Source organism: Pungitius pungitius, chromosome 15 (genome assembly GCF_949316345.1).
Source record: "Pungitius pungitius chromosome 15, fPunPun2.1, whole genome shotgun sequence".
Classification (NCBI taxonomy): Eukaryota; Metazoa; Chordata; class Actinopteri; order Perciformes; family Gasterosteidae; genus Pungitius; species Pungitius pungitius.
In genome coordinates this window covers 18401439-18412991 of record NC_084914.1, presented here as the reverse complement: position 1 = coordinate 18412991, position 11553 = coordinate 18401439, and the positions used below count along the sequence as shown (strand labels likewise).

Sequence of the window (11553 nt, the reverse complement as noted above, 5' to 3'; positions counted from 1 at the left end):
TTGTATAACGTAACGGTGTCCTAACCTGGGCAGAGAAGATATGCCCTAACCCGGACATATCAAATCTGATTTTCACAGATTTTTTATGTTAATTTATTAATGTTAACAAATCAATGCTCCAAATCTCATGAATGTATATAAACATTTACATGTCTAATTACAGGAAAGTTTCTTTGGTGAGAGAAAGTAATAAGACTTACTTGGGCGAAGGTCGGGTAATGCTGGGGCCAAGATGGAAGCTTTTATTTTAAACTTTAAACCAAAAAAAAACCAACGTTTAAATGGACGTCTGGCCTGGGTAGGACAGTACCAGCGCACGGCTAATTCACAGGCGTTAGCTTCCTTTTACCCACTCTGGTTTAAAAAATTTGAACTTTTGTTATTAAAACAGTATATGGCTCAAAAGGTAAGGAGCTAATTCTTACTTTAACACCATTAAATCACTTAAATACATAACTCAATCATTTTTATCAATAGTTGTACTGGATAGTTAGCTAAAAACTGCCAGGGTTAGGACCCTCTGACTTTCCTAACAACCAAAATAGTGCACAGTCATTGTTAGTGCAAAATTCTCACTTTGTACGAGTATTAAATGGAATGGAATTGGGACACTCTGTAGTAACATCTGTAGCACAGTTTAAGTCTAATGATGCCTATTTTCAAGTACAGGGTTCAAACGCTCAAGACGCCCTTCAAATACCCTTCAAATATTTTTTCGCCGACCTTCCGTGGTTTTAACCTTTCGTCAGTGTCGAGCAGGTGAGCTGTGGCGAAAGGCATATTAATACACACTTCTGACAACATGCTGAGAAGTGATACAGGCCCAAACTCTAAGCCTCTTTGAGGAGTACTTTAACAGAACTGCTGACGGAAAACACAGGTCATGTTACCATGGCGACGGTATTGATATGCACTGTACAACCTAACCAAACTCTTAATACAGCTTTCATCCAACTTTGGCCTAAAACTACTTACTAGATAATCTGAATACCACAATATTATATAATGTATATACAAGTAAACTTTGTGACGAAATCAGACAAAGTCATCCTCCATCTAGAAGCTTAAATCAAAAATGGGATATTCTTTTTTTTACAGCAGCAACTAAGTGGACAGGAAGCTTAGCCAAGAGACTCACAGGACATAGAGTAGGGGTTAACAGCTGATTAAATAAATGGGAGAATAACGGGAGAATATCAACCTTATGATTGATAGACAAGTATAATTTTGGGTAAAACCACCAGGGTTTAAGAGCGTTCAGTGTTTCCCCCACCTTTACAACTATGCGGTAGTGGTCGTGGCCAACGCTCACATACACGGACATATGCGCGCACGTGTCGGATGCCCTGAGCAAACTTTTAATTCCAGACTTTCCTTGATATAATGGTAGGGGAAACACTGACATTGTTCCTTTGTGCACAGTTGTTTCCAACCCGACTTGTATGAATCCAACCGGTCACAAAAATCGATGATCTTTAAATCTAGTTATCCAGCTAGTCCACTGGTATTTTACAATTTTCTAATATTTTTCACTTCATATCTTTCCATTTGGATTTAAGTGCATCCTTTTGAGACATGTAAAACACCCAAACTAAATGTATTGCAATAAATAACAGCAGATTGTTCTCTAAGTTCTGCATTTTTCATTACCACCCTTTTGTATCCATTTAGTTGCCTCCTTCTTTTCTCCTCATCCATTTTGTCTCTCAGGTTGCCATTGTTGTCATGGGAACCCCGCTGACATGGTAACCCCCAACATGAGTGTGGTTGGCCAGAGATCACTTGAGGTCGATACCCTGACTCAGGGACTGAGCCTTCTCCTTGGTCTAAAACACATAATGAGAAAACGTTCAGGAGGATGATGCTGAATGTTATTAAAGCTATAAAAGTATTAAACTATGAAATTGAAAGATAAAATGTCATTACAAATAATTGCAAAACAAAGCATTTCATGTCAAAGGTTAATGAGCGTATTCATGCAATTACACTCATTTATCTGACCCATTAGTTACAGATATCCACAATAACTGTGATTCCTTTTGGTCTCTAACTTACCCTGAGCGAGGGCCGGGGCGGCCGAACTGGTCTCACAGGTCGGGCTGGCTCTGCTACTGGGTTTGCCTGCCTTCTCTGCAGCGGCTCGAGGTCGTCCGCTACATCAGGACAACCAATGTAACCTCCAGCCCCAAACACTGAACCCAGATCATCCTCTAACAAGTTGTGTCTGGCAGGAGAATTAGATGGTGCAATGTCCTGGTTGGCAGTTATTTTGCTGATGGCCATGTTGAGGGTGTCGGCAGTATTGGTGTTTGATTTGTTGGTTGAGCAGGTGCTGGTGTTATTGAGTTTGAGTCCCAGCAAGTCTTCTGATGCCACATCACTGTCTGAGCTGTTATTGGTGGAAAAGACGTCTGGCTCCACAATGCATTGGTTATTGTTCGCTTCGGGAGTAACATCCTCACTCAACAAGGCCAGCACCTCCTGGTTGTCATGGCTACCGAGGTCTAGCAAATCCTGATTTTCATTGCTACCCAGTTTTACAAGTTCTTGGTTGCCCTGACTACCTGAAACTAGCACTTCCTGATTTTCTTTGCTAAAAAAATCTAGCAAGTTTTCGTCCCCATGGCAAACTAAATCCAGCACTTCCTTATTTTCTGGACAGAAGTCCAGCTCCTGATTGCCATGGCTAAAAGGTACCAGCACTTCTTGGTTGTCATAGTTACAAGGTTCAAGTAGTTCCTCATTGTCAATATTGCAATAGGGTTCCACCACCTCTTGGTTGCCATGATGAGAGAGATCCATAAATTCCTGGTTTTCATTGATAACTAAACCTGTGTTGTCAAGCCTAGAAGGTTCCAGCACTTCTTGGTTTCCGTTGTTAAACAAATCCAAGTGTTCCTGGTCATTGTGGCTACAATGTTGAAGCACTTCTTGGTTTTCATGAGTATGAAGTTCCAGTACCTCCTGGTTGCTATAGTTAGAGTGTTCTACTTGCTCATTGTTGTCGTAGGTGCAAAGGTCCATAGCTTCCTGGTTACCAAGGCCACAGAGGTCCAGTACCTCTTGGTTCTCTTCCTCTGGGCTGAGCTTGAAGCCATAAGGGTCTGAGTCCCGTGCCAATTGAGAGGAAGTGATGTCAAACTCATAGCGATCAATGTTCATTTGGTCTAGTTGAGAAGAGGACGGCTCAGGGTCAAAGGGCAGATTGTTTTCAGAGGGTTCCGGGCTTAGTTCGACTTCATCAGGGTCTAAAAGGGTGTGACTAGAATGTTCCGGACTGAGTTTAAAGCCGTACGGGTCAAAGAAAGACTGACTGGTTGGTTCATAGCTTAACTCAAAGCTAACCTCTCTGTTGTGATCAGAGTCAAAGAGGTTTTGGAAGTCTACTGAGTTTTGGGGTTTTGGAGGGTTTGGGGGTTCCTCTTCAACATTGCCCACCCATTCTGCCCCCTGACTAGAGGTATCATGACAGGACAGCATTTGCTCTGTGTCACAGGACCAGTCTGGTTCCAACCAGACTTCTTTGGCGATTTCAGGGACAGCCTGAGCAGAACCAGAACTCAGACCTAGAAGAGAAAAATAATGAGGGTCAATGCTAGTGCTATGAGGGACGAGATGTTTTAGAAAGCCTTAAACTCAAAAAACATTTGACAAGATTTAAGAAATACAAATACAATACAATTTTACTAATACAAAAGAATAGAGAATATAAATGTAAGAATATTAAACCGACCACAAGCAAACATCTGTGTTTTTACACCTAATGGTGTTCATGAGAAAAATGAGCACTATGCTTCATTAATGAATGGAGAGAGGAATGACGGGACGGGATGTATGTACTGGTGACTTCTGTAATCAGTTGGTACAATCGCTGTTTATGGCTGAATAAATAATAAAAATCTCAGTTTATAGTTTATGTTTTTGTCCAGACTGTCTGAGACTAGTGAGATCCTAATAGTAGATTATCTACAACCCATTTCTGTTCAAAAGGTGTACGCTTACACTACCGCTTGTCTCTCCAGACCTTTCTTTACTTCAAATTAGGAACTGGTTCTGTTATTTTAAGCCCATTATAAGAAGCACCAGTCCACACACAGAAAAAAATGTTCAAAATGAGAATAGAATTTGAGGTGACCTTGTTTCAGTGCTGCTGTGGCCTCGGTGGAAGCCTCGCCTCCTAGAGATCCCTGACTCTGCTCTTCTAAGTCCGAGGGAGGAGAGACAGCGCCAAGGTCCAGCTCATACCCATTGGGGTCAGATTCTATAGAATACTGACCCTGGGACCTCCAGCCCTGGATGGGCTCTGGTCCCAGTTCTTCCGACGAGCTCTGAATGGGTTTAAATCCGAGAGTATCTTCAACCACTGCAATGGCGTCCAGATCCTCTCGGCTGTAGCTAATCTCTATGTCGCTGTCCTCGTCGGGGAATTCAGACTCAAAGCACTGAGTTCCTGTTGAGGCTTTGTTCTCGGCGCAGGACAGGCTAGTGTCCCCTTCATCGCCGGCGTTTCCTTTCCCCTCGTCAGCGCCGGCGTGCACCTCTGGGAACAAGATATCTGCTCCAAAGGGGTCGCTGCCTTTGAAAGGGTCTGATCCAAATCCACCTGGTGAACAGGGTTTTTGGAAAGAATGGAGTGTCAGTTGGAATATTAAATGAATCCAAATCATGTTTAATAGTTCTGATCTTATTGAATAACAAAGACAAAAGGCTGAAATCAGTCAAAAAGACACAAACATTTTTCTACGTTTCTACTGTAGATAACACACTGCCTTTGAGCAGTACCTCATACAAACCCACATTAAAACATTAAAAATAAAATATGTTTACCGGTGCATTATTACTCACCAGATGAGTCCGTTTTAGGGAACAGGTCTTCATCAAAGAGGTTATCTACAAGTCAAGACAATTTTATACAACTAATGAGACACATAGTGAATTAAAAAGACACAGAGACAGAGAGTTGATGACCAACTAAAGTCTAAACTGCATTGGTTTACCAAGTCATTAAGTCTCAGCCATGTTTGTTTGATACGTACGGTCGCTGTGACAGTGGGTGAAGGGGTCGGCTTGGTAGAAGTCCATTTGGTTGATGTGGCTCGGGTCGACCGTAGACTCTTTCTCCCCTTCTTCGTTGATCTCCCCCTCTTCTGGGTTGTCCTCTATATCAGATCGATCCACCTGTGGAGCATCCCAAACCAAGGAGGGCGTGTTGAACACAGGCTGGTCGAAGATTCAAAATCACGGCACCAACTGACCGTTAAACGGTTGTGTTTTCAGGTTCTGTGGCCGTGAAGCTAACCTTTGGCGAGCTTGTTCCACTGTCGTCCACCTCTTCTCTGGTATCCGCAAGGTTATTGCAGAAAGACGAGCCGCTGCCCCGCTGGTGGAGTCCCACACACACACAGACAGGGGAGATGGGACATCTGATAAAGTAGTCATACTAATATTGTGTTGAGAGTATAATGGCCACAGCTGCTCTCTCACTCACACATTCTACAATACTGCAGGTTTGCAAAGAACGTTTCCTTCAAATGAAATATCGACAAAAATAAACATCATAAATGTCAGCAGTCAGTAAACAGACGATGGGGCGATAGAGGTTGTGTGGGATGACCCTGAGCAAATTTGAGCACAATTAGTTTGAGGACTAAATTGAATATCTGTATTGCCTAGAAACCAGTTCAAACCGTGAACTAAGTGAGTCTTGTTTTGTTAGGCTGCTTGGATCAGAGAGAAAGAGGCCGGTCCTAAAACTAACTCTTAGGCATGTCAGAGTAGCAGTGAGATACATTTCACTTGCCCATTGGCGCAGTCTTTCTGTTATCAGTGAACACCCTGGACGGTTAATAATGGAACTGGGTGGAACCAAGACAACACGGCACATCCAAACAGCGCTATAAGTAGCGTTTACCATGATCAGGTCAGCGTAGGCTGGCAACGATTGGCTCCTTCCCCACGGCCTCATGGGAAGCGGATCATCTTCGGTGGTGTCTGCAGGGGATGTGGACTCCTCCAGCTGGCTCTCTGGAGTGACTGCACTTCCTGACAGAGAGCACAGGGTGTGCTCTTCCTGCAAGGACGAGGAGTGTGCAGTGGTGAGGCAGACTGCCTTATCTTTAAATGCCACAGATACCAAGGAAAGGAAATTTGACTAAACAGTTTTCGTAATTACTCTTTTGGGTTTAATGGAACTCGGAGTAATGATGCATTTTTTAATGATGCACAACAAAAAGAAAACCAGCTAATCTCCAAAACCTTTTTACCTGGTTAAGCTTTTCACAGATTAGATATTTCAAATGAACCTTGCCCTCAGTCATGACATCCCAGGTACGCAAAAACAACACCACACATGGTATGGACGCATGCACCTCCTCCGGTACCTGCAGGATCTCTTCATAGGACTGCCTGATGGAGTCCTGCAGGGGGGTGTTCCTCTCCCCTGCCTCCTCTGTCTTCCTCTTGGCCTGCTTCACCTCGTCTCTGAGCCTCTTCAGCCTCCACCTGACTCTGGCGAGCTCCCTCTCGTACTCCTCCACCTGGCTCTCCTTCTGCACCTCCTCCGCCTGCAGAGACAGGATCTGGCGGGAGAGGAAGGGCAGTCAGTAGCAGCAGATGGCATCCAGTCGGCATCCGGTCCCATCCGCACGTGATGAAGATGAAGAGAGTCGCCCAGGGAAATATGACTACCTGCTTCACATTTAGATTGGATTAATAAAGGATTTACTCTGATCACACATTGATTTGCGTTTGCAGGTCTGCAATTGTCGTAGTGGCTTCAAGAGTCGTTACAGCTGTGGTGTAACGGACCGTTGTTCTCTACACATGTTTACAGTGAATGAATAAATTGTCAGTAGACTGCGCAGCAACGTTTTACTGACTTAATTAGTAAAATGATGCAAGCCTTGTGAGAGGAGAGCTGGTTAACGTTAGTAACACCACTAGCAGCTAATGAATTCAGTTTCATTATGATGCCTTCAGGCTGTGTTCAGTGAAAACAAGTATTGAAAAAAAAAGTACACTTTAACGTTATCAGGATGTGTTTAAATGTTTAAACTGTACATCAAAAGGGAATTATGATCTGTTAAAAATACCTCCAAGCAGCTGATGAGACATGGTCCTTTTTTTCCTATAATATATTTCTTTTCTAAAGAGAAAAACTAAGTAGAAGGAAAAAATCTGGCATTCCTTGATGTTTTACTAAAATAGTAAATCCTGCTGCTACAATAAAACAGCAAAAGAATCTGCTTCTAAAATCAGCAATTAATATTGACAGCAAAAAATGTAGAAGTTCTATTTGTTATAACCATGAGTTTTATAACATGTTGCATCAGTACCTGGTGCCAGTCCATGTAAGACAATCAGGTTTCTCAGCTTTCTTTGAGGCTTTGTTGGTACTTCTTTAAAATGGTATTATTCTGTACACACTGGACAGTAAATCTGACTTAATAATGCTGCTTTCCTCATCCATGGCTGAATTTGTATGGTATGCGTCTGTGTCTGACAACAGTCAAGCAAAACCCAAGCCCCGCCCACCCACCCACCAATCAGAATATTGAGTCATCACCTCCAAAACGTTATCTATTTCTCCTCCAACAACAACATTTTACAGCAATACATATGAACACATCACGATAACCTTATAATTTACCTGCCACGTCCCAGCCTGCTTCAAGGCCTCCACCATCATCCCTGTTCCCAAGAAGCCCAGGATCACAGGACTGAATGACTACAGCCTCGTTGCCCTGACCTCTGTAGTCATGAAGTCCTTTGAACGGATAGTCCTGTCCCACATAAAGTCCCTCACCGACCCCCTCATGGACCCCCTGCAGTTTGCCTACAGAGCCCACAGGTCTGTAGGCGATGCTGTCAACATGGCCCTCTACTTCGTCCTCCAGCATCTAGACTCCCCAGGAACCTACACCAGGATCCGGTTTGTGGACTTCAGCTCTGCCTTCAACACCATCATCCCGTCTCTACTGCAGGACAAACTCTCCCAGCTGCATTTGCCCGACTCCACCTGCAGGTGGATCACTGACTTCCTGTCTGACAGGAAGCAGCAGAGTGAAGCTGGGGAAACATGTCTCAGCCTCTCGGTCCATCAGCACCGGTTCCCCCCAAGGCTGCGTTCTTTCCCCTCTGCTCCTCTCCCTGTACACCAACAGCTGCACCTCCAATCACCAGTCCGTCAAGCTCCTGAAGTTTGCTGATGACACCACCCTCATTGGACTGTATTGTTTTTTATTATTATATTACACCTATTCACCCATTCATATTCATCTATGGGTAAAAATATGGCAATGAATGGATTCTGATTCTGGCTCTGACTTGTGGCCAAAACAAATTTCTACTGAACAGAGCTTGAACGCATCACAATGTAACACATTGCAACCTAACCTAACATTAGCTATTAGAGAAGGACAACGGATGCTAACGCTAACACAAACTAGTGCTCCTGTGGATGTCAACATAGAGTTGTTGTTCACAATGCAGCAATATGGGGGGAGGGAGGGGGGCCGGAAGAAATAGTTGCAGGATGTGCAGACACTTGTTGTTGTTCCTGTGCATCGAACGCATCAGGGGTGGTTTTGTCGTTACCTGTTGACTCTCCTCATAGCACAGCTGCCTAGTTGCCTTTATTTGCTGCACCAGCTTCTGCTTGTGCGTCTCTAACTTAGCCAGAGTCTCCTCCAGCTCATAGCGGTCCGTCTGCTGCTCCTGAAGTTCCAGGTTCTCCACTGTCACCGCGTTCTCCAGCTCCTACAATGCACACACTGTTTAGAACTCAAGGATGATCCCAAATCACGGGTGGAATATTAAAACATGGAAATGTATGAACACATACACACACACACACACACACAATCCTGTACAGGTGACAGATGTGAACGTATTTTCTTTTTATAAAACAATTCATCTAATGGAGATACATCTTTTGATTGGCCGTACGTTTAAATTTGAGTTGAAAACATTAAAATAATAATAATGAGTAGCTGACTCATGACTCATTTCAAATAAACGTCTCTCTTTAACAGAGCATCAGCTCCATTTAGCATTATAATCTAATAACTAATATCCCGATCTAAATGCCAGTCATATGCGACCTACAGAGCACAACCGCTGGTAAACTGCTTTGTAGTCCAAGAATTAGAACTCACTTGGTCCTCGTGAGGATGGACGGGCGTCCCACAGAAATGTCTCTAAATGCAGTAGGGCGAGTCGTCTAGAGATAAGTAGGTCAACAGTTTACCAACTCTTTTGATGAAAAAATCTAAATAGTTGTATTCTCTAATCTAATGGAGAAAGTAAAGGGCAGATCTCTCTTTCCACATGGTGAACAAACAGTGGCCTCGCTGGCTGCTGGGACCCATCCATCAATGACCCCCACCCTGCCGTCCTGTCCCAATTACAGTGATTAGGTACAAAAGGATATCGAGGATGGCTAAGAATTACAGGGCTAAACTCTTTGTAGGTTTACCATAGAAATGTTACCATAGAAATGTTGGATGCGACCAGCCGGCCCATGTGACTGTTATTTGGGGGTGCATGGAGTAGTGTGGTGCGCTGGGAGCTGGAAGATTGGCGGAATCGAATCCCGGCTGCCCCATGTGCCACGTTAAAGTGTCCCTGAGCAAGAGCCCTGACCCCTAATTGCTCCACAGGCAAAACTGTAACGCATGGGTTTATCATGCAATGTAAGTCGCTTTGGATAAAAGGGTCGGCTAAATGACATGTAATGTAATTTCTGCTGTCTAACAACATTTTCCTTATTTGTTCCAAAGATCGGACCTTTACTACTTTTAAAAGAGCCACAACGTGTGCCAGCTCAGACATATTGTGACACTGCTGTAGGCCTGTAAATCCAGGTGATAATCGCACAAACAGCAGTTCATTGAGAAATGCTCCGTGATAAAATGGTCACTGCAGTGTTATTGCATGGAGAGGATCCAATAAATGTCTTTGGTTAGTGGTAGAGACTTGTTTTACAGCATCATGACATCACATGAGAGCATCATAGAAAATGCAGTGACAGAAAACACCACATTCCCACCGACATACATGCCATTCAAGGTCCTGCTCACACCATTCATATTAACAAAATAAACACAAGAAACACACACTCACGCAGATGAATGACAGCCAATACGTATGCACACAAACATGCACACACCAGTGCGAGGTGCTGCGGTCTTCTTACTCTGATCTCGGCAGTCTTGGCGAGGACCCGCTCATCCGTCTCCACAACGTCGGTGTCCCTAGGGGACGACCAGCAGAGGAGACAGGAGTGTTTAAGGAGCGAGGAGAGGGAGCGCTCGCTCTTCCAGTCCGCCTTCCCTCCATCGTGCCCTCCTTCCCATGATCCCTCTATTTTCTCCTGCTGTACTGCACGCTCCTCCATTGCTGCCCCTCTCTAGCTCTCGCTACACTGCAGAGGAGGCGGAGCTGCCTGTGTGTGTGTGTGTGTGTGTGTGTGTGTGGAGAGGGGGGCGGGGGGAGTGTGTGTGTGGTTCCAGGCTGAGAGATGCACAGAATGCACCAATGTGAGACAGGGAAAGGGGGGGGGGTAGAGTGAAAGCAGTAGGCTTGTCCATCCATGCATTACCTCTACTGTAGTCTCCTCCCTTCATGCCCCCCCCCCTCTCAACTCCTCTCCTCTGCCTCTCCTCCTCCCCCACTCCATCCACCACCACTGCAGTATGCATCAGTCCAAACACACACACACACACACACACACCACACTTAAAGCAGTGACTGAGCCATTCATAAAAATGACAGCAGCAGCCTGGACCGCCAAATGTTACCAACCAATCAATAATCACTCACGAAAGCATGTTACATCGGACAGATACAAGGAAGCTCAGTAAACCTCCTAAGCCTGCCGTTATAGTACGCAGTGTGTTAATGTGTGTGTGGCTTGCTGACTATTAACGCAGGTCAGGCAGTCCTCACGCCTCATTCGGATCGCCATCTTTCTGTTTCTGTCGCAGTGGCGTTGTGCTTTCAAAGGTCTCCTCTGGACCTGACTACACCGAGCTGCCTGTGAACGCTGAGGTCAGTCACTAAGAGCAACTGTTACACTGTAATATGCATGTTATAGCGCTGTGACGCGTTTTAGTCACAGGAGCTTCCTCAAGCTGGAGGAACCCACTCTCAATGTTGTAAACTTCTTCCACTCTGATGTGCAGCCATGTGACTGAGGTGGGTATTTTATCATTAAAGAAAAGTGGAATATCATTTGGTTATTACTTACATCTGCCGGAGGAAATATTAACCTTTGATTTACTCTCCTAAAAAAGTGTCACTCGGTTGACATTTTCAATTCAATTCATTTTATCTTATTTTGTAGAGCCCAAAATCGTAAATTAGAGATTAGCCTCAGAGGGCTTTACAGTCTGCACACATGCAACATCCTCTGTCCCCAAACCTGTGAAAAATTCTTCTAATCATTATCTTGAATTGATTTAGTTAGCTAGCGTAGTAAAGTCAGTGTGAGATGTTTCCCCTCTCCTCATAACTTACTGCCAGTGACGTGCATTAAAACATAAAAATATTTAT

At 44.2% G+C, this 11553-nt stretch overlaps 1 protein-coding gene across 2 annotated transcripts; it reads right to left on the bottom strand.

Moving 5' to 3' along the window:
* Positions 1-266: 266 nt before the first annotated feature.
* Positions 267-10457, bottom strand: LOC119209267 (uncharacterized). Of its 2 annotated transcripts, none has more exons than XM_037458460.2 (10): positions 10169-10457; positions 8596-8757; positions 6381-6578; positions 5912-6070; positions 5300-5380; positions 5037-5178; positions 4846-4890; positions 4136-4603; positions 2056-3566; positions 267-1826 (listed from the first exon to the last, which is right to left on the bottom strand). In XM_037458460.2, the coding sequence occupies exons 1-10, from the start codon at positions 10394-10396 to the stop codon at positions 1779-1781; spliced, it is 3042 nt and encodes a 1013-aa protein (XP_037314357.2). In that variant the 5' UTR covers positions 10397-10457; the 3' UTR covers positions 267-1778. The 2 variants fall into 2 exon arrangements, with proteins under 2 accessions (XP_037314357.2, XP_037314358.2); XM_037458461.2 differs by having other exon boundaries at positions 10196-10456.
* Between the last annotated feature and the right edge of the window lie 1096 nt (positions 10458-11553).